The sequence below is a fragment of the Accipiter gentilis genome, chromosome 26, assembly GCF_929443795.1.
Source record: "Accipiter gentilis chromosome 26, bAccGen1.1, whole genome shotgun sequence".
Taxonomy (NCBI): Eukaryota; Metazoa; Chordata; class Aves; order Accipitriformes; family Accipitridae; genus Astur; species Astur gentilis.
Genome location: NC_064905.1, coordinates 21,757,196 through 21,782,696, shown reverse-complemented (window position 1 = coordinate 21,782,696; position 25,501 = coordinate 21,757,196). Strand labels below are relative to the sequence as shown.

At 55.1% G+C, this 25,501-nt stretch overlaps 2 protein-coding genes across 12 annotated transcripts in view; one reads left to right on the top strand and one right to left on the bottom strand.

Moving 5' to 3' along the window:
- Nucleotides 1-2,125, bottom strand: part of ARHGAP26 (Rho GTPase activating protein 26) — a 154,959-nt gene extending 152,834 nt beyond the window's left edge. For 5 of the 7 annotated variants that reach the window (XR_007509729.1, XR_007509730.1, XM_049830003.1 and 2 more), the window contains exon 1: nt 1,753-2,124. Coding sequence is in view for 4 of the 7 variants with exons in the window: in XM_049830003.1 (XP_049685960.1) it covers nt 1,753-1,906 (154 nt within the window). In the remaining 3 variants the exon portion in view is untranslated. Of the gene's footprint in view, nt 1-1,752 lie in introns of all 7 variants that reach the window. The other 2 variants (XR_007509728.1, XM_049830004.1) reach the window with 1 other exon arrangement.
- A 17,350-nt stretch (nt 2,126-19,475) lies between these two features.
- Nucleotides 19,476-25,501, top strand: part of FGF1 (fibroblast growth factor 1) — a 32,453-nt gene continuing 26,427 nt past the window's right edge. For 2 of the 5 annotated variants that reach the window (XM_049829496.1, XM_049829493.1), the window contains exon 1: nt 19,802-20,164. The gene's annotated coding sequence lies outside the window, so the exon portion shown is untranslated. Of the gene's footprint in view, nt 20,165-22,586; nt 22,717-25,501 lie in introns of those variants that run through there. The other 3 variants (XM_049829497.1, XM_049829494.1, XM_049829495.1) reach the window with 3 other exon arrangements.

The following is a 25,501-nucleotide window of genomic DNA, read 5'->3' as shown; positions in this document are numbered from 1 at the left end:
CATTCAATAGAGGCTACAAAACAATTCAGCCATAAAAACATCCTTATCTCTTGAAGCTGGCGAGCGTTCTTCCTGCCCCGGCGCAGGCAGCCCGGGGGCCATGCAGCACGGCCACAGCCACGGCTGGCCGGCGAGTCGCCCACCAGCAGCTGTGAGCACACAGTGGTTCAGCACACCCAAAAATACCTGCTGTGCGGCACAACCGGGGCGAGGGCACAGCCGGCCCCCTCAGCCAGCACCTGGTGAGCGACCCGCTACAAGTGCCCGCTGACTAAGCCCAGAGACAAACACCCTTGGGACCCACCAGTTAATTCCTAAAATCTATTTTCAGTGAAGAACGATGCTGTAGGATTTGTTCTGTGATAAAATGAATGCTCCGGGCCAGGCACAGGCTGCCTTCAGGTCAACAGGCAAACACACCGCAGCAGAAGACAACTCAGACCTGCAGAACCATAAGTGCACCGAGAGCTGTTGAGTTTGGGGTTTTTTTAATCCCAAAATGCTGAGAATTGGTACAATGGGTGTCCGGGTAATACAAACGTTACCGCCTGCTACACCGGAGCTGGGGAACTGCACCCGTGGGGCTCGGTGCGAGATCTGAAGGGGACGGAGCAGGAATCAGCCCTGTGGCTGCGGCTCTCCCAGGATGGGACGGGGTGGTGGGCTTGGCTGGACCATCACCTGCCCGAGCACCGTGGGGGCAACCGCCACGCCTCAGCTCCCAAAATATCCCAGCCACATCCCCAAGGCCAGGCTGGTGCATCACAAGCGATGCCACGGGGGGATCCACGGCACGGGTGTGCGTGGATGTGCCCCTCTCCCACCCCACCGCCCCACGGCACCGAACCCGAGCAGGGCAGGGCGAGCTCAGCGACGTGACAACTTGCCCGGCCAGCCTGTTTGGTACGGGAAACCTACCGGCAGGGGAAGTGATCCACGATTTGGGCCAAAAAAACTTTAAAAAAACAAAAAAAAACCCAAACGACCCCACGGGGGGAACAGCAGGAACAGAACCACTGTTCGGGGAGCGGGCCCACCCACCGTGGCAGTGGGTGGCCGTGCAGAGATGTCCACAGCCCCGGCCGTGGGGACGGGAACCAGCCCAGCCTGGGCATGACGGGGGCACCGGGACACCGCCGGCCCCAGCGAGGGTCTCCCGCTGCATCGCAGCATCCCCCTCCCGCACGGCCCCCACCACAAACGGGTGGTTCGCAGCTTTGCCCCCCCCCCCAGCCCACGGTTCTCCCACGCAGCGACAACCATCTCCACTTCCCCACACGCCGCTGGGGACGGAGGAGATGGGCAGAGCCTGGAAAGGGGGCACTGGGCATCCCCCCCACCCTGAACAGAGACGGGACAGAGGACAACCGGGGAGCGGGGCGGTGGGCACGGCACCCACCCATCGCCCCCGGCCCAGCCGAACCACCCCCGAAGGACGCAACTCCTGAGGGCCACGGACTGGAACCTGGTGGCCCAGGACCACGCAAAGTCCAGCTGGAGCGGGGCCAGGCCCACCCTGGCGGACCAACGCCGTGTCCCGACGGAGCGGGACCGCCAAGGGCTGGTGGGACACGGGTGGGAGCAGGTGCTCCGTGGTGGACCAGGACCAGGACCAGGACCGGGACCGGGACCGGGACCGGGATGGATGGGCAACCGTGGGCCGGGCAGGCTGCGGTGGGCCGGTGGCGGGGGACCGGCCGGAGGGTGCGGGACCCCCGGCAGAGCCGCCCACCCCCCCGGCCCCTGACTTACTCTTGAGGGCGGCGACGAGCGACTTCCCGTCCTTAATGAGCTCCTTGATGAACTTGTTGGTCTTCTCCAGCTCGGCCTCGTGGGAGCGGAGCCGTTCCCGGAACTGGGGGCTGTCCAGGCAGCACTCGCTGAACTCCAGCGCCGGCAGCCCCATGCTACCCGCGCACCGAGCACCACGCACAAATAAAAAAAAAAAAATAAAATAAAATAAAAATTGAAGGTTTGGGGGTTTTCTTTTGAAGGCGAAGCGCGCTCCCGCCCGCCTCTCCAGGGAGCTGGCGCCGCCGCGGGCGCGCCCCGGGAGCGGCCGGGCCGTGAGGAGCGGAGCGGAGCGGAGCGGTGCCGGGCGCGGAGCCGAGCCGAGCCGAGCGCTGAGGCGCGGCGGGCGGGGGCGGAGCTGCCGCCGCTCTGGGGCCGCCGCCCGGGCAGGGCCCGCGCGCTGCCCGCCCGCCCGCGCTGCCGCCGCCGCCGCCGCCGCCGCCTCCGCCGCCCGCCGCCTACCGCGACACGCCCCCGCGCCGGGACACGGCCCCTCCCCGCGAGCGTTTCCAGCCAATGGGTGGTTTCGCGGCGGCTCTCCCCGCCCCCCCCGCCTTCGCCGCGCTCCGCCCACATCGTCCGCTCAGCCAATCGGCTGCGGGGAGGGCGGTGCCTCGGGGGAAGCCCGCCCGGCCCGGGCCCGGCGCGGCCTGCGGGAGCACCTGGGGCGGCCTGCCGGGGGTCGTGGGGGAGCCCCGGGCCGGGCCCCCGCCCGCCGCATCCGCGAGTGGCACCGAGAGACGGGAGGGGTCACTCGAGGGCCCCGCTCCCCGCGGACCTTCCCGGCCCGGGGTCGCAGACCCGCATCCGCCACCCGGTCCGTGCCCAGCTGGTTGGGGCCTCTCCGCGTTGCAGCTCTGCACGCTTTTCTTCTCCTTAAACATCTGCGTCGGAGATTGTTGCCCCGGGTTTAACGGCGCGAGTTGAGGGAAATAAACCCTCAATCTCTCGAACCGGCTGGTTACGGAGGGGCACCGGGCAGCAGGCCGGCACCACCACCTCCCTGCGAGCGCGTCATCTCCAGGCCAGCGAGGGAGACGGGGACGGGCAGGACAGCTCTGCATTGCCACGCACAAACCCGCTTCTCCCCACAGCCCGTTTTCCTTCAGGAACACACCAGGAATTTGGCCCGAGCACAGCAGCTGCCTCATCACCTCCTTCCCTCGGCTGGGAGCTTCCAGGAGCAAACCGTGGCCCGCAAAACAATTGCTCCTCCTCATGGTTTTGGCTCTGGCTGCCATAAGGTGGACGGCGGCTCATCGGCAATAAAACGGGAAAGACCAGTGGCGACAGCCCGGCGGATCTGGGAAAATCCATTCTCACCGTAAATGATGGCACCATGTCAAGAGCAAGCCACCCCGCAGCCTCCCCCCCGGGCAGAGACACGCACGTACGAGCCAGCGATGGCCTCTCACCCCAGACTGTGACAAACAGACACATTTGTGGATAATCCCCGGATGACTGGAATTCCCCTTTTCTCCCCGGCTCAGCCATTCAGGCTGGCGAGGAGGGCGCAGGGCGGCTGCCTCTCGGCAAACACGAGCCCATGCACCGCACAGCGAACGCGTTCCGGATCAAGTGCGGCGACAGGGCGGCATTCCTGTCAAGTCAGCCATGAAACGCAATGCGAAGCTGGTGCCAGCTTTATGCTCTTTTGCAAACTGGGGAAGATGGATGGTCTTGCACAAAGCTAGGCACCACATTAAAAAGTTAATCCACCTATGTTTTCCAGCGGATGGGTGCAGGCGTAGCAACCCGATACCGGCTCAACCTTTTGTCTCCGCTTTTTTTATGCGCTGGCAGGTCTAAAGCACGATTTTCTCAATCTTCACGCCACAGCCTAATTCAGGCTGAGTCACTGCCTTCAAATATGGTTTGCAAGCCACATTTTTTTGGATGAGATCTCCTAATTATAAAAAAGGATGTAATACTAATTACATGCTTATCTTGTAGGCAGGATATAAAGTTTAATTAGCTGTCATTTACACCATATGCATACAGCCCTATAAAAGCACTAGACATTATTTGCCTTACATTCCTTAATTCTACACTGTACAAAGCCACAGGAGCACATATTTTGGTTTTATCCTTCTACATTGCCATTGTTCATACTAAAAGAGTGTTCCGGCACTTACAGCTAATACGGAAGAACCTGTAACTAGATTTGTAGGACACTGCCTTAGAGGATCAGAATATTTGGGGCTGGAAACTGAGGGTTTTTTCAGCACTTTTCCAGAACCACGGAAAGTAATGATGCTCAGACTGTCATTTTCTGATGAGGACAGAATCAAGGCATTACAAAGCTCTGTCACACATGAAATACCGCACACACCACAGGACTGGAACTGAGGCCTCAGGCAGGCAGCGATTAATATACCAGGTCATGGACTCGTCTCCTCTTTTTCCGGCTTACGCTGCATTTGTCAGGATACACTTGTGTTTGAGCTCAGAGTATGGGAGCAGAGCAGGGCAGCAGGCACTGGGGAGGAACAGCCATGGACATCTTCAGCCCAGTCTTCCTAGGATTGTGCATCCAAACTGTAAAAGAACACCACCGAAGGGGAAAATAAGCAAGCAAACAAAAACATTGAACTTCCACATGCACCTGCCTGTAGCTAATAGCTTGCATCCCTCTGCAATCCCAGTGCATTTGCCTGCTTTGATTTTTTAAGCAACTTAGTTGTCTCACCTCCAAGTGAGCTGAGTCATTGGACACCATGTAGGGGTCCAGTAACACTGCCATTTAAACCGACAGAAACCTGTGGGTGCAGACATCAGCCCGCTGGTCTCCAGCAAGCACTCCTGCATGCTCTCCAAGGCTGCACTTACACATACTTCCAGCAGATGAAAGCTGTGGCCGCCACCGCAGTCCCACACTCCCACCCCTGAGCCCATCCTTGACCACACATTAACACATTCTCCCCTGCTCAGTCCCCAACCCGCATCCCACAGCTGACACACTCAGGGAGCAAAGTCAGCAGAAAACTAATCCCACATTTAAAAAAAAAAAAATTTAAAATGAGCAGTTTCTACCTAGTTTAGCACTCTGGGATCAAATAACCACCAATGCTGGTGCAGGGGTGGGGGCCACCCCAGGCACCACCAAGCAGAAGGAAGAGGGAGGCTGCAATAGCATCAGCTCAGATGAGCCTCAGCTGCTCTTCCCAGGCCTCCCTCACACCAGCATCACCTCTAGGTGCATCACACAATCTGCTGGATTAAGCAGGTTTGAGAATTAACGCATTTTTTTTAGAGCTAGTTTTCAACTGGATCAGCATCCTAATCTGGCTGCACACAGCATCTCCCCACCCCTCTTTTCCTGCCCCTATCCTTGCACTGGCAGCAGTGGTTACTGCACCTCTGTAAAACATCCTTGTGAACACAGCAGGAACAAGCCACTTCTCCAGGAAAGCTTTCTGCCAGTTAAACAAGACCAGTCAAGTAAAGCAGGAGCCAGAGTGACAGCAGGAGCGGGAGGCAGGGAACCAGCCCCATCCCCACAGAGCAGCACTGAGCCACCGTGTCAGCTCACAGCATCTCACAGCCCCATCTCCGCAGCCTTGGAGTGACAGATGCCCGCAGGGAAGTTGGTGCTGCAGTGCGTGGGCATCCATGCACAGGGACCACAGTGCCTGCTGGGGGGATGTTAAACCCAGTTATCCTGTGAGTGTTTTGTGTCAGGGGTTTTGGAGGCTGCCATCGGACAGCTGACCCCCATTCCCAGCAGCATTCCCACTGCTTGTGGATGTAAGAACCTGTGTTACCAGGGGAGGGAAGGTGGAAAACCAGGTCTCAAAACACCAGACACTTGGGCACACTAATGCATTTCTTTAAACCCCAAGAGGCTACAATGGGCATCTTGACTGTCAGAAACCAGGAGATACATGAGAGATTTCTTGGAATTGCCCTCAAGCAGCAATGTTCAAGGTCTGTTTGTTATGTGACTATAGATCACACTCACATCTTTCTTGCTCTCAAGGATTTTTTTTAATTGAGCTAGGCACAGATGAAGCATTGTATGCAACCAAAAAAAAAAGTGTTCCAGATAATACATTAGACCATTGCAATGAATCTACATGAATTCCCTGTTGTAAACCAAAGGGCATGTATTGACCTATTGTACTGACAACCTTCTGAGAGATCAGATCCTTGAGCTTGGACCTTTTGTTAGCTGTGAGTACAACTCCAGAGTAGACACCAAGAGCTTTCTCTTCTCCAGTGCAGCCATGTCAGCCTGGATATATGCTCTGGGTCTGTTCTAAACAGATAGACCTTTTCCATGTGGTTGGAGCAGATAGCCTAAGAGACACCATCAGCATGACAGAGTGCTCCCTCCACTGAGCATTCATGAGTTTTACATACAGCTAACATGATTATACATATGTGTCTTACAGCAGAACAGTACCTTTCCTTCCCGACTTGCAGCTTTAGCAATCACACATGAATTTCCACCTCCTTGATTCCTCTTTTCCCTTCTTCAGCTAACTTCTTTTCTCCTTGCAGTCACTCCTCCTGGCCTTCAGACAGGTTTGCAGGGGTAGGCGAGACAACCCAGAAGACAGGTCTTTACATAGAACAGCAGTGACATAAATGAGCCTCTGCATGGGGGTCAGATCTCCCTGAAGTGAAAAATCAAGCAGGACTGGGGTCCCTGCTCCCAATCTAGAAAACCTCTTTGGCTCCTAGCTTACACTTGTTATCCTCCAACAAATTTTTTTTCAAAACTCATCATTAGCCAGTTGTACTACCAAGTCTTCCTGGGTTTCACAGACACCACAGGTTTGGTAAAACTTTTTGGAAGCTGGTTTCATTTTGAATGGAAATACCAATGCAAGATGCTGTTAGTCAGTCTGTGGTATCCTACTTGCAGCAACGATCTCCACATCTATTTCCTTCCAGGTCCCTATATCTGTTGTTTGTGCCTTGGGCAATCAGTTATTCTCCCTCACAGAGAGCATATTACTGTAACTATAGCTGCTACAAGCCTGTTGTCTATCTTAGGGTAATTGGCTTTGCCTCGTGTTTTTGCTCTGCAGCAGTCACACCCATTCAATACGTGCCCAGGACATGCCAGCTACTTACAGCACAGTCTTTGCCAAGCCACTTGCCTGGCACGTGCCTCTCGGAGGCATCTGGGAGCACTGGGAAGAGAGCAGGAATCACAGTGACAAAGCCCACAGGCATCGCATCTGAGGGGAGCTGTCCCCAGAAGACGACAGCACCATTTCCTTTCACCTTCCCGGCAGGTGTCAGAGCAGATAGACCAAGACCCAGCTTCCAAGTGCAGCAAGCATGGGAACACTTCTTGGGATTGAGAGTTTTCTGGTGCTTGTGCATTTAGCCAGTTTAGGAGGTTTGTTTGCCTTGATTCCTTGTTAAAAGAAAACCTTTTCAATACTCTTCAGCTAAGACACTGAGAAGCCATATATACCCTTGACCCTTTTCACGTGAACCCTCAGTTTTGCTAACCAGGCCAGCCCTTTCACACTGGCAATAAGGAATAAGGCTTGCTGCAGGAGGTGGCACGTTTCCCAGCTCTGTTGATTTTTGGCATAATTCTTCAGAGTGCTGTTTGCCTCCTCCCTCCCCAATTGTGGTGGCAGCTTACTTACCTTTTTACTACTTCATTAAGGTTTATACTCTGCTCCCACACCTGCCCTGACTGCTAACCTCCCTTCTCCTGTTCAGGTCCATGACCTCAAAACCCACCTGCTGTCAGGACCCTCCCCAGGGCACAGAGATACTCATGAATCCCTTCTGCTTTTCCTAGCCTGATGTTATGCTTTGACTTTTGTTTCCAGGATGATGATCCTCATGGTGCTGGAGCCAGGCTTCTACACTCAATGTCTCCTTTGTCTTCCCTTAATTTGATGGTGGTAATGGTATTGATGACTGATGATCAAAAGCGCCATGAGATCCTTATGCTGAAGTACCACAGAAGAGCAGCTTTTAGAATTGTCATGTTTGGGTCTGTGGTCACACTGCCCTGCCGAGGAATTGAACATAAAATAACTTACAAAACAGAAACCTTATTTTAAAGAGTAATGCCTTAATCAGGAGATTGCAGAGGCTCAGTTACCCGGCAGCACAAATCCCTGTTTGATTCAAGCCACAATGACCCCTTCTCCATCTCATTTTAGAGCAGCATTCACACTGTAAACGTTAACGGCACTGTGCATACACGTCAAGACAGAACAAAGCACTGCATTATTATCTGTTATCTGCAGCATGATTTAGTCTGTGTTAAAAATCATGAAGACAGTGACTGCGTGGTCATAACTTCTGGAGATATGACGATCATTCAAGCACAAAGACAAGGGTAAGAAATTACTGGGTCAGGGAACTAGGATGTCTAGAGGCATTTAGCACATTTAACATGATGCAGAAAGAACACACATAGAGGGACTTCACTGCTTAGATGTATGCATTTGGATATATAATTACCTTCCAGGCAAAGACAGGGTTAGTTGCACTGAAGATCACCATTTCCTTGCTGATGGTCCAGGTTACATCTCACCCTGAGAGAAGGGTGGGCTTCCAGCTTCACTATGCCCTTCATCCCTGGGGTTTTTTCACTGTGCTGCCCAAGAGCTTCACTAGCTCCTTTCCCATCCAGGCCTCCCCTGCAGTGGGATTCTGCGGAGCAAAGTGGTGGTTATTTAGCAAGCTGGAGGGGGAAAGAAAATCCACTCTGCTGCTGCCAGAGTAGCAGCAAAGGAAACATTACTACAGGCCCTGCAGGGAAGTTCTTACTGACACAAAAATAACAAGTTATACTTAAGTAAGAAGAGTTTCTAGCTTGGGATTTCTTGGGGTGAACCCCTTAAGAGGAGACAAATAGCACACAAGGAAAATCCACCATGAGATCTAACGCAATTGTACTGGTCCCCTATTCAACCCCACAGATCTTGGAGGGCTGAGAACATCCCAGGTCTCTTCTACAGCTTTTCTTGCACCTAAGCAAGTTCAGATAACATCCCCTGAGAATAAGAAAGGCTCAGAGCAGCAGGTTTCCCCAGGCCCCAGCTGACACAGCCATAACACCTCAAAGCAAGCTGTATTTACCAGTGTGTGCAGAAAGCCTCGCTGTGGAGCCAAGGTGACCCAGCACCGTCACGCACCCGTAGCTCCTCCACCCCAGGCCCATCAGGGCTGCTGGAGAGCGCACCAGCTAGCACCATAGGATGGTGCTGATGTATGCAAGGCTCCAGCCCTACTGGCCCGGCAGCTAAGGCCTGAAGTTAAGGATTAAACTGACAGCCATACTGAAATTCCTGTGGGACTACATCACCACCATGAAAAGGTTTCTGAAAGAAAGAAAAGTGTTGGTCATAGATGTTCCCTAAATTCCCTGGGAAGCTTTTCCTAGAGGAAAATAAGAGGACTGACAGGTGCATTTTGGGCAGGGACAAGGCATCAACCAGGCTGCTCAAGCTACAGCTAAACACACAAAGGCAAAGCCAGAAACAAGTCCTCAATTAAATGGAAAAGTGAAATTAGTCATGCTCCTGGGAATCACTATAGCACAGGAAGCTGAAATGGAAAAGTAGTAAATTAACCAAGGGCTATGAAATCTTCAAAGATGTTCATGGAAGAAGTATTTAAATAACAGGGTTAATTATAGATATGACAAAGTTTCATTGTCAGGAAAGGCCAAAGAGTCTGTCTATTCTTACTCTCATTTTTTTCAGGAAATATGAAATCTCATCGAAGGCCCAGCCAAGCAGCTGCCACTCATTTCCTCCGCAAACACAAAATATTAGCCTCTATCCATGTTCTACATGGGAGCTTTGGTCTCATAATGCTCCGTGGAAAAACACTTCCACGGGTCATTTGTGGTGGGGAGAAGGAGCAACAGGCAGAGGAGCGCAGGACCCCGGTGAGCTGGGGATGTAGGCGCAGGTGACCCTCTCCCAGAAAGGCTTACTGATGTGCACCTCGGAGATGGAATAGCAGCAGTCAGCACCCAGAGATGTAACCTACCTCTTTTACACCTAGAACTTAGCAAAGGCTGGAAGTCAACTGATTTTCATCACACACATGCCACATATCCCCTTTGAAAACCATCACGCAGACTCGTGCCAAGGAATTTGTACATTCCTTAGCTCTCCTTTGTAAGTGACACCTTTAGAATTGGCCAGGTTAAGGGAGAAAATCATAGTCTCACGCAGCCCAGGCATCAGATTCAGCTGGAGCTGCAGCCTTGAGAACCCAGTTGTGCCAGACAAACCACAGGCTGCATAGCTAGGCAAGGAAACAAGCATTGCATGAAACCCATAAAGCAATTCCCAGCTTCTGCTGTTTGTGCAAAGCTTTCAAAACCCTCCTGGTTTGGAGGAGACCCACCGCCCTGTGTTCCTTGGCAGGTTCTCCTTGCAGAAGCCTGCTTCAGCTTCTTAAGGCTGAACGTGGGAGGGGTACCAGGGCCCCCACGGGGCGCTGGGCTCTGGTGACACCAAGGTGCAGCAGAGCCACAGACCAGCTTGCAGGGCACCCGCCTCTGGCAGCGCCTTGCTGACCATGGGAGCAAGAGCATCAGAAACATAATGCACATCCTGAGCTTTGCAGGGCAGGCTGTGAATCAATAGCTGAGGGAGGCAGCTCAGAGTTAAACCTATTGAATTTAAAGTGACTCTTTTAAACCTCTAGGGCCATGAATCTTTGGCTTCTCAGTTTCAGAGGAGGGTAGGGGAACAACCTAGGACAAAGACAGGGTGATTTTGAAGAGCAATAATACCCACAGCTCCCTTTTGAGTTGTAAGGGCTCAGCCCCACAAAAGGGCTTTGCTCTGCACCAATGCAGCACTGCAGAGCCAGCCATTGGAGCCTTGCCACCCATAACAGCAGCAAGCTTTTGCCAGGGTACGTACAAAAAAAAATTCACCCAGATGAGCTCTTGTAGGAGAACCACACCCCCTGCCTTGAGCCCAAACCCAAGGCAGGGAGGCTTTTGGCCACCACCAGCATTAAACACCTACATGCCCCATTCCAGTACCCACCTCTACCTGCCTTTGGCTGTACAGGAGCTGGAGACAAGTGCCAGTACCACAACAGCAAAGATCCCAACACGTGCCACTGCACCCAGGCTGGGTGCCCACCACAGCCACCCCACCCAGGGGCACTGCAAAGCTCCACCAAAGGCTGAAACTAACTCGAGCAGTGGCACTTAAGCCCTGCTCCACCCTGTACCCCATCAGCACCGACACCCTGCAGCTGGTCCCTCTCCTGGCTGCACCTGGGGAGGGTGAGCCCTTCATGGAGAGCACCTGAAAGCCCAGAGTCAGAGAATCACAGAAGGGACTTTTGAAGATCATCTAGTCCAACACCCCTGCCATGGGCAGGGACATCTTCCACTAGACTGGGTTGCTCAGTGCTCCATCTAACCTGACCTTGAACACTTCCAATGATGGGGCATCCACAACTTCTCTGGGGAACCTGCTCCAGTGACTCACCACCCACGTCTTAAAAAATCTCTTCCTTGTGTCCCATCTAAACCGAGCCCTTCCCTTGGCCAGCACCAGCCCAAGGGGCAGAAGAGCCTTCACCTGTCCTGCAGCTCATTTTTTCCCCACTTTGGCGTTTGAGCCTGTGTGCTGTTGCCTGCCCTGTGCTGCTCCCAGCTTAGTGTGGCCTGCACGGAGCAGAGAAGAGATCCAGCTGTGAAAGAGCACACCGCAGCTAGCTCAAATCCCAGTCCAACAGATGCTGTGGGCTCGCTTTCTTCATGTGTCAAAGTACAGTGGCAGGCTGTAATAAAACTGCAGACACGCAGTGGATAAACAGTCCCTCACAATCCCTCTGCCTAACCGTGCGCTGCCAGGGCGCGCGAGGCAGATGGGGACTGCTTCTTGCAGGCGCCTTCTGGGGTGGTTTGAAGCCATACAAAACCTCCGACCACTTAAGTGGGGTTATATTATCATAAGACAATTCCAAGGAGAGGAATGTTTTCCCAAAATTTGTATAACCACTGGAAAAAAGTCACAAACCACTGTGAAATTGAGCTGAAGCTGTGTTTCCAGGAATTAGAACCAGAAGTTCCCAAACCAAACTCCAGTTTCCTTTTTGGAGAGTTTCCAGAGATGTCTGCTGTGCATTAGCCCTGGTACGACCCGTGAGATGGATGTAAGCACTGGCTCTCCCTATGTAAATATTAATTTCCTCCTGGTTCTGCTCAGTGGTCCCAGCCCTCGGTGTTCCCTCTTTTTCTGTCTCTGCTCCTGGAAACTGGATGGAGATTTTCCTCTCCCCCAGCACTCAGTGACCACCCCTCACACAGGCTCCTTTTGCCCTGGTGCTAGCTTTACATCAACTCCCCACTGTTGGCTTCAGTGGAAATTGTTTTAATTTTCATAATTACGGCAAGGCCACTGCCTTTCCTGGATAGAAATATCTTCAAAAGTAACTAACAGTGTCTCCAAAATCCTGTGGAAATCCCCAATAACCATCCCAACTTTGCCCGGAAACCCAGACAAAGGGAGTTGCTCTTGGCGCTGGGATTCGGAGGCAGGAGCTGGTCACTGTGGCTCCTTCTGCCCAACTCTGCCAGAGGCTGCAGGACCCCAGCATCGCCGTACCCCGTGCCCACACCGCCTTTGCCTGTCGTTAGCTCTGCACTTCGTTTGGACCGTTTTCTGCAATCTCAGGAGCTGACATTTCCTTTTCCTTCTCTCAGCAGAAGATGGCGAAGGGCAGCTGAGCAGGAGGGTGCCTTTTCTCCTGGTTGTCTGCGGAGGTACCCAAGGGGCAGGGTGTGATGGGGGACCCTGGGGTCTCTGGGGGCCAGAGCCAGGCGGCTGAGGGGAACTGGGAGGGAGAGGAACAGAGACACTGCAGCCAGGCTGACTTACCAGAGAAGAAGAACAAGGAAACAGATTTGCATTTTAAGTTAATGAACTTAAGAAGGAAGATGAGGAGCTGCCCTGCAGGGAGGTGTGCCAGCCCATGTTCCTGCATCCAGCAGCCCACCCCACAGCCAGTGTGGGGTGGAACATAGCCACAGCAAATACCGGATTGTGTTAAACTGATTGTGGGGAGGTGAAAGATCAGTAAAGTACCAATTCCTATGGCTCTGTGGCGTTACATTTCTCCATACCCCAGAGCTCTCCAAGGAGACGGGTAAGGACTGACGGTGCCGTTTCAGCGATGCCTGCAGCGGAGGCATGGCCGGATCCTGGCGCCTCGCTTAACCCACTTTTACCATGTCAGCACGTAAACATATCACCCAGCCAGAAAACCTGCCTGTCCCCACAGATCGGTATGGTGGCTTCACTGTGCTTCTTGGGGACCAGGGCACTGAAGCTGCGCATGAGGTGTGCAGCTGTGGGAGCAGGAGAACAAAATTATCCTCACCATCTCAATTATTTTTCCAGGCATATATTTCGTCTGTTCAAGGTTATGGCGTGAAGTGTCCTCACACTGCACCGTACATCTCAGCAAACGCAGCCATCGGGGCAGGGACGCAGTAAGCAGATCTGCCTCCTCGCGTTCACCTTGCCATAGAAAACCCCGTCGCTGCACCGTGTTTACTTTCACGGCAGTGTTTGCAGAGGACGTGCCCTTGAAGCATGCAGATAAGACACTGATTGGGAGCAATTTCATTTGCTAGTAAAAACATTAAGTGCCTGGAGAGCTCCTCATCTGTTACGTGCTGCAAGGGCACACAGGGCACCGTGGCAGCCCCAGGAGGTCCGGTCGGCATCGCTGCCTGCTCTGCCTGCTCCTGGCACCACGACGGCCCCAGGAGGTCCCGTGGGCATCGCTGCCTGCTCTGTCCACACCCGCAGAGGAGACGCACAGCCCAGCCGAGGGTCAGCTTCCCCAGGTCAGCATCGAGATGCCCATCCCCCTGCGACACCCTCCCTTCCAGTCCTGCTTCTCTGTGGCTTCTCACTCAAGTTCCTGGGGGAGCAGCAGTCCCTTTCCTTACAAAGCTGTCCCTCTGAAACCAGTAACAATTCCTAATTAATGGGTCTGGCCCTATTCGTTCCTCTGCAGTTTGGGTTTCTTTGCTTTCCCCTTTCCCTGGCAGGGCGCGGGAGGGCATAGGGTCTGTGCGAGCCGGGTTACATGTCTGTTTATATTCACTTAGCTTGCAAGATATGGTTTGAAATGGGCCTCTCTTAAAATAAATATATGTTATTTACTGTACAATTAAATATTTGTTTCCTAGTGGGTTGGACTTGAGTGAACTGTATTTTCTACAATACTGTTTAAGCATGGCTTACATTCTTTCCTATTGCCTTCATTTTTGTATCATTAATTTTCTTGCTCTTTCTGCCTTTATTGGCTGCAGTGAGGTTTTCCTGTGACTTTACATAGTAAAAATGAAACAAAAAAATTCAAAAGAACAAACCCAAAGATTTAAAAAATGGCTTTGAAATTGATTCATCTTTCACTAATTTGATCTGTAGTGGCAAATCAAATACAGAGTATTTCTTAATTACTCAAGAATACTTCACCATGCAAGCACATTGGCCCAGTCTGGGCATGCAATTGTTGTATTTTACAGTAATAGTACCATGGCATACTCAAGTGGACAGGCACAGCCTTTGCCTGAAGATTATCTGGCTCACCAAACACTTCCCACGGCGGCCGTGTTTAGCTCTGGCCGGGCTGTTATTTACAGGAGGACCCTGGCAGGGCAGGGCTGGGTTTCCTCCGGCTCCCCACGTCCCCTGCAGCGGCTGCAGCATCTGACACGTTGTTCTGCGGGGACGGGACCAGCTCCCCGGCTGCGCACGCGTCTCCTCTGCCCACGGGATGCGCCTGGCTTAGCACCTCGGGCCAGGGCGAGCTGGCAACGACCAGCGTGGTTTGAGTCCGGGAGAAGAGAGTTTGCAGAGCCCGTTTGGTGCAGCCAGTGTTTAAATCAAGCGTGGTGCCCGAGCCAGGAGGGTCTGGAGCGAGCCCTGCCCTGGGATCCCCGCGGGTATCTCTGCCTGGCTGTGGAGGACCCGTCACCGCTGGGCGTTAGGTCACTGCACGGAGGTTTTTGCCTGAAATACTTCTGGGGAAAAAATCAAATACACCAAAATATATTGTCAAAGTTTATATCAGGTTGCCCACATTTGATCGAAGGTGACTCCAGCTTTTGCTGTTTTCTAGACATACATTTCTTTAAAATATTTTAGAGTAAAAACCCAAATGATTTCCCTCACTTCTTCTGGAAGCAGGCGAGTTCTCCATTCGTTTTGTACTTCCCAGTCGGACACCGGCCGCACCATTTCCCCGTGCGGCCAGGGGCCACAGCACAGCCAGACCCCCCCGGCCAAGACAGTCATCCCCCGTGCACCGCAGAGCCCCGCACTCAGCACCCAAGACAAGGGCAAGCTGCGATTTTCTGGGTTAATTGCCAGGATGCCAGCAAAGGGGAGAGACAGAGATTTCTTTGTGCCGGCTCCAAGTGCCTCTGTTCCAGGAGAACGGCTTATAACCGACCTTGCTTTGTGTGGCCAGCCCTGGCTGACACTATTTGCACAAGTGGCTGAGCTGACAAAGACAAAATCAGGAATTCTTGGAGATTTTGGGCAGTGAGGTATCTCCTGGAGCAGCCCCCAGACACTGAAGTCCCAGTTTTGTTTTCTTCCTGGGGTTCAGATCAGAAAATCCAATGCCACAATGAGCAGACCTCATGTCCCAGAATGCGCCGCTGTGTCGGTGTCCCCGGGTTGCCCTCCCTCCCCTCCCGCACACCCAGCAAGGGAGGAAAAACCTTCTTAGGCAGCAAAGCAAAAGAAGAAAGATCAACCAGTGACACACATACAAAGAGCCGGGCTTCTTCAAGTCCATACATCCATGTGACCTCCTGGGGTCCAGCGCGGTCCTGCCAGGTCTGGCCCCCCCGCAGCGCCTGCACCCAGCACCCACAGTCCCACCGGCACCACGGGCTGCAGCCTGCTTACACCAAAACAAGGAAAGAAAAATCTGTTTCCATTGTCAAACATGTGGGAAATAAAATTAAAACCAGTCAGTAAAATATGAAAGTGGTAAGACTGGTGATCAGTGTCACACGCTTTCCAGATGCAGAAAAATGTATTTTAAGGATTTTGCTGCCCGGGCCTTCTGGGCGCTGGGCTGATGCCTGGTGCAGCCCGCGGCGCTGGGCTGGGTGCCGGGGTTGTTCGGTGCCCACTGCGTGAAGACGATAGAGCACAGCCCCACGGTGTTCCCCTGGGAAGCTCCTCGTGCCGTTCTGGAAGTGACTGCTGCGTGGTGAGCCCTTCCCAAAGCTGGATGAGCCTGCAGCAGCCCCCTCTCATCAGATGGGAGACACTGGCAGGCAGTGGGAAATTGCACGGGTTATGTCCAGAGAAGGCGGCTCTTCCCAGGCACGGTGTTTTCCTCCAGCCCAGGAGCTGCGGCACTCGCACCGTGACCCCCCCAGCACGCCCAGCAGAGGCACGGCACGGGGACCAGCCAGGACAGCTCCAGCGATGCATGCTCTGACGGGACTGTGCGTAGATGGTACTTTTCCACCGTTCTTTCAGAGCCACCACTGCCGGTGACGGACACCGCTCGGGCTAACAAAGCAGTTTCCCAAGCGGGAAGAAAGCTGCCTTGGCTTGGCTTCCAGGGAAGTGGGGGCAGCTATGAAAGCTGTGGAAACCACATAACAATCAGAGGAAAGAGGAAAGTGATGATAACGAGCAGATATCAGCTACGGGCCTTACCTTGGGTGGGTTTTGTAAACAAAAGCAGCTATGGCAAAGTGCAGATGTGGGAGGCAGTGGGCGATGCACCGCTTCCCTGCCCGTAGGAACTACCTGGGTGTCAGCAGCTCCCAAAGTCAGAAAGGTTAAAAGCAGCCAGAGCTGGGTAACCTGAACCCTGAGGAGCCTTGTGGGCATTTTGTGTTTACGTTCAGTGAGTTTTGGAAGACTGGGACAAGTGGAAAGCAGCGTGCTGGTGGGCTCTCGGCAACAGTGGCCTGCCAGCCCGGTCCTGTTCTCGGGAAAAGGCTGTGGAAGCGGATTGATGCTGGGCTTGATGGAGCAGGAACCAAAGGGAGGAAACAACACCGGGCAGCAGGGGAGTAGGAAAAATGAATTCTGTCAAGCTAACTTGATCTATTTTTAGATAAAACTGTAATTAAGTCAGTACTTGATAACAGCAGTACTTTTAAGGTAATAGGGCTTCTGTTATGTATCTGATTTGTAACAAATGCAATATGGCACATATTAAAAGAATCAAGAAAATGTCTGCTGTCCCTGAAATGTAATTACAGGAGAAGATTCCTCATTTGGTTAGTGTATCCAGGAGAGTCCTTTGGGAATCAGCTCTTGACTCTAAACTAGTGCTGAGTGCAAGTAAACAGCAGTCGTTTCAATATATAAGGTCATCCATTAAAAAACAAAGGATGGGAGTCATTCTTCAGGAGGGGGTGATCCTTCCTGGGAAACGGTGACTGGAAAAGACCAAAGGGATCCTGGCGAATGAGCCAGGACCGAGAGCAATGTGCAAGACCACAGAAAAGACAAACAAAATTACTCTACTGCGTGTCTGGTTGGGAGAGTGACTGGTTTTGACAGAAGTCAGGATGAATGAGATGATCTTAATGAGAAACAGTCTTCCTGCCTATCTTCAATTCCTTCCTAATTACCTCAGCCACAACCTGAAAGAGCAGAGGCCTGACACCACCTCCGGGTCACGGAAGAAGTAAACCCAAGCCCGGAGCAGCTGCAGTGGGTTTTGGGAGCCAGCGGAGGTAACCTGGGCCCTGGGCCCCCGGAGGTGGGTGCACCGCCAGATGTGCATATGCCAGCTGTATGTGCGGCCAGCTGTGCCATAGCTGCCAGCTCTGCTACCACCCAGATGTGCTCCAGCTGTGGATGCTGCAGCCACGAGCACCCTCACCTGCATGGGCCTCACATACCCCGCAGCTACCAGCTGTGCTGCAGCCACCCCGGCTGTGCCCGGGCTCCAGCTGTGCCCCAGCTCCAGCTGTGCCACCCCCGGCGGTGCTCGCTCCCCTCTTCTGTGCCATACCCCCCCACACCTTTGCCCGCTCCCGCTTCTGTCCCAGCTGCGCCGCGTCCCCCAGCTGCGGCCCCCCCGCATCCAGCTGTGCCCAGCTGTGCCCAGCTGCGGCCCCGCGGCGCCCCCTGGCGGCCGCGGCGCCTCCCGCTGCCGCAAGATTTTCTCAGCTCCCTCCTCTTACCCGTCCTGTCCCCTCTTATAAACCTCCCGTACCTCCAGTTTCTAAAGGCATCGTTTTCCCCTCCAGCCCGCACACAGCGATTCTTCCAACGGGGACAAGCGGCTTCGCGGGAGCTTTTGGTTACCCACTGCTATCAGAAACACTCCACTTTGCAGAGAGTGCAAAAGAAAAGCTGTTACCCTGGTGGTGTTCCCATGGAAAGAGTTCCTACCCCACCCTGAGAGGCAGCAGAGCATTTAATAGGTGTGAGAGAGCAACTCCTTATTTCACGTAAAACTGGTTAATGGGAAGCAGGAAAAAGAAAATAATTTTATGTGTTATGTAAAGATTGTGAAATAGGCTGAAAAAGGAGTGCTTTCTAATTTTTGGAGCTGAATTTTTCACTGATGTAGCATGCATCTGGAATAACCCACTTCTCTGTAAGCCAAATCTTACCTACCTCTGATTAAAGTTTCACATCGTGGGTCCCGTCCTTCACCCGACACTTGCCACTGTGTGCCGCCTGCCCACGGTGCTGTGCAGTTCAGTGCCTGCTGCCGAAACTGGCTTCTTCCATAGCTGAACTGGGGACAATTCCTAGGCAGAGGGGAAGTACAGGTTTCTCTGGGACTCCAACTTGTCTGAGCAAAGGTGTGACTGTCCATGCACCCTCTCCCAGCTGCAATAAGCCCTTGCCCCTGTCCCTGCCCTGGGCCGACTACACAGTGCAGAAAGTCCCCAGCAGGATCAGCCCCATTACACGGGCACCTCTGGTCTTCAGCACAGGAAGCTTTAACGAGTTTTATTCATGCAAAGACCCAATTTAGGGAATCAAATATGCCATAACAGCATCCACTCTTCCCGCCACCCACCATGAAAGGGCAGCGATGTGTCCACATGGGACACGTGCATGTGGGGACAGGCGAGACACAGCGCCGCATCCCAGGCATTCATTTTCTGCCCCACTCCTGCCCACACAGGGGGTAACTCCTGCCACCCACCGAGCTGGCAGAACCAGGCTGTCCTTCCCCAGCGCCCCACTGGCACCCTTCAACTTTCATCCAGAGAGCTGAAAGGCATAAATGGAATAAAAATAATCAGCCCTGCCAGTGCTGAGCATGTGGGGCCAGAGGCACCGGGATGTCCCCAAGGACCAGTCCCCAGAGGAGGAGGCCCCAGGGCGGGGAGGGACAGGACATGTGCACGCTGCAGCACAGGGTCTGGCCTCCCACACGTCGTATGGGGGGACCCCCAGCAGCCCCCGCCTCCCCAGTGTCCACGGATGCCCGTTTCCTCCAAGCACGGGTAGAATGCTCGCAACCTGCACGAGGGGGGCGATGAGCAGTTTGTGGGGTCAGGCCTCGCAACAGTTTGTCAAGGCTGCTGCAAGCTGCGAGGGTTTTTTTTTTATTTATCTCCCGTCAGCTTCCTGACAGGCTGTTTCTGGGGGGGGAAACAGGCAGAAAGAGGGCAAACAGCACTGGGGAGACTTGGACTCTGCAGCTGTGCCGAGTCCTAGCAAGAGCCCTGGGGGACCCAGAGCGGGGGGTGCCCACGGGACAGGGCAGAGGCGCAGCCGGGCATGGCGTGTTTGCCCTCATCCCCTGACTGCACAGAAGCGGTCCAGGGCTAGAAATGGCTCTGCAGCAAGAGAGGGAAAGGGCTGGGAAGCACACACCCAACGTGAGCCAGCAGCAGCGTTTAACCCTATCCTCCGGGCGGGCAGGCAGAGGTCCTGGGAGGCCCTTCGGGAGAGGGGGGGAGGCAGGCTGCACTAAATCCTTGTCTTTCACCTGGGCTAGAGTCCAGCCCCAAAATAGCAGTCCAAAAACAAGATCACATGAGAGGAAAAAAATAGCAAGGCGAAGGATTATCCATACTTCCTTGTCCTATGTGGGTGCAGAGCGGCAGCCCACGGTGCCGCTTTGGTCCCTGTGCACTGCGGTGCCCGCCGGCCGATGCCAGCTTTTGCCTGGGATCCAGCACAGCCCCGATGCCTGCGCCCATCTGAGGGACGCTGCCTTGCTCTGCAGCCACCCGTGAGTGGTGTTCGGGCGTTCGGGTGTGGGTGAGCGTCCCTCCAGGAGCTGCCTGGCCCCCGGGGAGTGGGGCGAGGGACAGGGTGACCCCAGGCAGCTCCTGCCTGCCTCGGGGCAGGTCAGCACCATTGCCTCCCAGCTACCTCCACCGCGCTGCTGCCCGCACCACCGCCCAGCTCCGTGTACCCCGAGCCGGCAGGTGAGTGTCTCCTCCAGCATCCCCCGGTACCCCCCGGGCACAGCGTCCTGGCAAAGCCGCAGCCTCGCGGGGGCTTTGCAACCCCTTCCCAAATGGTCTGCGACGCGCGTTCCAGGTTCCTGAACCCCTGGCCAAGTTTGTAGGCTCGGCCGGGTGTGTGTTGCTGGGGGAACAACTGGGGTTTCCTTTTCCTTTCTCCGGGCTCGGAGGCAGGGAGCTGGCAGGGAGGCAGAAGCGGGGGGACTTTCCGCTCCAGTGCTGTTCCCAGCTTGTACTGGGCTGGTGGCACTTGCTGAGCCGTTACAGCAATACAGCTCCAAGAAGGATGAAACCAAAGCCTGGGACCCGGGGGATCTTGCGGGTCTCATTTTAAACTTGCCGAAAGTTTTGCCTAAGTCATCTCTGCTGCGTGATGGTGGTTTGGGGGGAAGAGGAGCCGCTGGGGCAGCGTGTGCTGGGGCTCAGCTGCCCGCACAGGCACTGCCTGCGTACGGCTGGGTGCCGGGCAGAGAGAGGCACCTACCGCTTCCTCGGGGCAGAAAGCGGCTCTATGGTTAATTATCCACTGCGCTTCCAAACAACCCCAAGAAATGTATATTATTTATGGGACTCGTAGCCAAGGAGGCCCGTGGACATTCGAGGCAGCAAGGTGAGGAGGTTCCTCACCCCAGACCGGAGCAGGAGCCATCAAAACCATCCCGAGAGCCTGGGAAATAAGGGGGGCATCTGCTGCAATCAGGGCTTCCCAGGCAGGGCTGGGGAGGGCAGGAGCAGGCAGAGCTGGCTGTGAAGGTGGTGACCCCCCGTCCTCGCCAGCTTTCGGTGCAGGGCGGCACGGCAGCAGGGCCCGGGGACCGCTGCGGCACCGTCGGCATCTGGGCTTCGGCCAAGGCACTTCTCAGCGCAGGGACTTTCTGCTCATCTTTCTAGTGACGAGCACGGGAGCCTGCTGCTGAAGCAAGTGTTTGCTCCGCGCTGTTGGCTCCGTCCCGGGGACGGCTGCCTTCAGGACGGGCAGAAAGGACTCAGCACTAAATTTGGCAGGATACCATCAGCGGTGCCCCGTGCCCCGCACAGCACCAGGGCTGCCAGCTCCGACCACAACAGGGGTGTGAGGAGAGGCAGGCAAGCGGTGGGGAGGGCTGGGGGTGCGATCTCCCTGCAGCTCTGAAACAAGGGGGATGTTCCGTCGCATGAGAAAACGGAGCCGTGTTTCCTCATATTCTAACAACCCCAATGCCTTTCATCCGGGAAAGGCCAAACCAAAGCCAGGGCCACTCTTTTTTTTGAGATTCAGAAACGTTTGGCTATATCTTTCTTATTTTTTTTCCTTCTATTTTCAACATGTGGCTGAAATGCCAGGAGGAAATGTTGTGTGGGCGTGTTCAAACTAAAAAAAAAAGGAATATTGATATGCTAGGAAGGTTCAGAGTGTACCTGTGCTGTTGGACGCATTAGGAGCCATCCCCGCTGGCTGCTGTTAACTGCAGTCAACTAGGATATGTTTTTATCAAAACGTCTGCGCTCAGTATACTTTCAGTCTGGACTGCCTGTCCAAATACACGGACTCCATGTGAGCCGGAACTAAAAGCCTATTCTAAGCGAGCCTTAGATAACACAGCTTAAACACCACATCAAAGCACTCGTGGAGGCAGGCCAAGCGGTGAAGTCATCGCACTTGCTTCTTCGACGCTGCAGCCAGCTAACACGCAGCCTCCGCACGCCGTGCAGCCTGCACCCCACCGCCGGCACCCCACCGCCGGCACCCCACCGGCACCCCACCAGCCCACCGCCGGCTCCCCGCGAGGCCCCGGTGCAGAGCCAGCATCAGCACCAGGCACAAGCTCCTTTTATCAGGCTGACAGCACTCCCGAGAGCGTTTCGGCTTTAAGGCCAAGCCCTCCGCAGCCCGAAGCAGGGTGCCCGGGTTAAGGCAGGGTGCCCGGGTTAAGGCAGGGTGCCCGAGCCCCCTCTCCCCGGCTGCCCCAAGGGGAGGGCAGAGACACCCCCCCCCCCCCCAGCTCCCCCCGGCGAGGGGCTTTATTGCCTTCTCCGGGGTGGGGGGAAATACTGAAATACTGAAATAACCGGCGCTTGCACAAACCGCCGTGGACCGCAGGGATGGGAAGGAGAAAAGCGAGGAACAGAACCCCCGGCTTTCCCTCCAGCGTTGGGAGTTTGGTTGGGCTTTGGGGGTTTGTTGTTGGTTTTTTCCCTTTCTCTCCCTCCCCCGTGCCGCAGTCCGCGCTGTCCTCGCCGGGGGGAGCCCCAGCCCCAGCCCCAGCCCCAGCCCCAGCCCCAGCCCCGCCGGCCGGGCCGGGCAGTGCCGGCAGCTGCCCGCAGCCCGCCCCCCCGCTCCCCCCAGCGCAGGTGCCCGGCCCCGGGAGGGGTGGGAGCCAGCCGGCACCCCCCCGCCGCCGCCAGGCAGCTTGTCATCATCATCTGCCTTCTCGCTGGTGGTGTGGGGTTTGTTCAGTTCTCGGTGTTTTGTCCCTTTTCTCCCCTCGCTCGCACACGGCAGAGCCGCAGCCGGGAGGAGCGCGGAGCCGGCGGTAGGTGCCGGGGCGGGGGGCGCGGGGCGGGGGGGGGGTCGCGGGCAGCGGCGGGACTTGGGGGTCGTCCCCCCCCCACTCACACACCCCCGGGGGCGATGCAAGCGGGGGAGGCGGCGGGGCTGAGCCTGCCCACGCGTGTCCTGCCGGCCCCACGGCTCCCCGCAGGATGCTCGGACACCCGCGGGGGCTGGGGAAGGAGGGGGGGGTGGGGGTTGGAGCGCAGAGGTGGGCTGGGGGCGACTTCTGGTCCCTTCTGCAGGGCCGGCTTCAGGGTTGCAGGGGTGCTGCCCCCCACCTGGCTTGGCCAAAAAACCCGCAAGTGGCTGCGGAGCGCTGCTGCCGGGGGGAGAGGAAGGCTGCAAAGAGCACGAGTGTTATTCCAAACGGCAGTCTTGGAATTGCTGCGAATTAACCTAAAGCTTTGGGCAGGAGCTCGGATCAGAATTTGAATCAGAATATAAAAAAACACATTATAAATAGCAAAACACAATATTTGGACCATTAAAAAAACCCCAGACAAATAGGAAGTTTGTTGAAATGACACAGCACTATAAAATGGTTTGTTTCAGATGGGGAAAAAAAAAAAAATCCTTAAAAAAGAAAAAAGTCCTTGGGCCTACTCTAGCCAGACACCCAAGTCCTACTGCAAAATATTTTTCGACTTGCATAGGATTCTGTAAGTTCAGATCTTACTAGAAGTAACTGTGCGTAGCCAACCTCTGCTCCCTCAGACCTTTTCCTGCCCAAAGGGGTAAGCGCTGAGCATCGCCTCCTCCTCCTCCGGCTCTGGAGCCACGGTTCCCCGGGCTGTTCTGGTGTCCCCGGTCCCAGCAGTATTTGGGATGGGTCGTTTCAGTCGGGGCCATGCAAGCCAGCATGGAGGGGTCAGGATCCAGGCTGGGAAGTGTTGGTGAGGGAGGTAAGAAGAAAATGAGTAAAAGCAACGGTTGAACAAGACAAGATGGAAGCAAAGTGTGTTAAATTAATTTTGTACGACTTGCCTGGTTTCCTGGCCAGACACCCAGCGACAGCCCGCTCTGTGCCTGTGCCGTTTGCACAGACGCGCCCCGAGCCGGCTCAGCCCCCCGCTTTGGGCACGTGCCCCTTGCCTTGCACAGGGGCTTCGGAGGCCGAGCACCGGCTGAGACCCACGCGGCCCAGGGTGCTGCTGCCGCGTGGGTGACACATCGAAGGTCCCTCAGGGTCTCGTGCGTGAGCTGCCACCCCCGCCCTGCCCATCGCTCAGAGGTACCAGTACCTCCCAGCGCACCCCACCGGCCCCATCAGCAGCCCTCCGGATGGCTGCCGTGGCCATCCCGGTGGGAGCATCACCTCGCCGCTCCCCGGCTCCCGGGTTTGCTCCCTGCTCCAGTGAAAGCTGCGCGCGAGCGCCCCAGCATCACCCCCGTCCCCAACGGGCTGCCGGACCCGACGCGCTGGCTGGGAGATGGGCTGCCAACAACGGTAACGGGGAGCCCAGGCAGCTCTCAATCCCTGCGGCGATCGCGTGAGATGTACGGGAAGAATCTGCACAAACAGGGGTCTAAAGTTTAATCGGGTCCTAAGGGCAGGACTGGGCTCGGTGGCGATAAGGCAGCACAATGTCCAATTGTTCTCCCCGCAACACCGGCTCGGCCCCACTTCCTCTGGCCGCCGGAGCCGCCGCTCCGAGCGCTCGGGATGCGCAGGAACATGCACTTTGGATTAGGGCTGGAGAGAGTTTGGGTCCACTGAGGTCTCCAGCCAGACCCAGAGCTTTGCAAGTCCTTTGGATAAACTTTCCTTCCCAGCTCCACCCCAGCTCAGGGGATAGACTTTCCCTCCCAAGCTCCCCAAATGACTTTGGCCTTCCTCCCACTCCTGAGACCTTGATCTTCCTCCCAACCGAGGCAGCTCATCATGCAGCTGGCTACGGCTCCTTCCACTTTATTCCCCGTCAGCTGCATGGCTCGGCTCCTGCCCGCTGCTCCTCGAGCCGAAGCCCTGCGGTGCCCAGGACCCCTGTCCCCGGGCGCAGCGCTGACGGGGAGCTCTTACCTCTGTGTCTGCTTTATCTGCATTTTCCTCTTGGCTAAATGGCACGAACGAGCCAAGATGCTCAGGGAGGTGGAAGGGGAGCAGGGGGGATGTGCGGGGGCTCGGCTGTGCACAGCACCTGCGCCCGCCCAGCCGGGGCAATTAGAGCTTGCAGCAATTTGTCTTTATATTTGGCATCTTTGGTTTGGCTTAGATAGCAGTTAGCAGCTCAGAGCATAGTTGTAATGAGGAGTTAGGGCTAAGTCACAAGGCCCATAAGGATAATAGCTGCGGCAGTTTTATTTCAGTCTCTCTCCTCTAATTTCGGTGTGCTTCCAATGATGCACTCAGAAGAGACCAAAATCAGAATTTCAAGCACCTTTTAAAATATTTGTTTTCTCCTGTGATGCCAGGTCAGAAAGTAAAAAAATAAGAGAACTTAGCACTTAGGATGGACCTTTCCCGTTCCTCTGCACTCCCAGGTTTTTCTCCCCTCCAGGGCCGTGTCTACCTGTTGCAGGGAAAATTCCTGGGGTCATTTTTGGAAGCACCACTGCCCCTTCCCTGCAGAAACCAGCCTCCTTTCAGCTGGATGGTTTTCACCAGCTTCAAGGTGCTGGATGTGGCCCTTAATTAGCGCAGGAACCCAACCAAACCGCAAATGCTTCCATCCATTTCTCAGCCAGCCCATATTTCTGTGAGCCACAGCGTGGGGGAGGAAGCACCAAGAAGGACTTTTAAGAGACATTGCAATCCCGAACCGCAA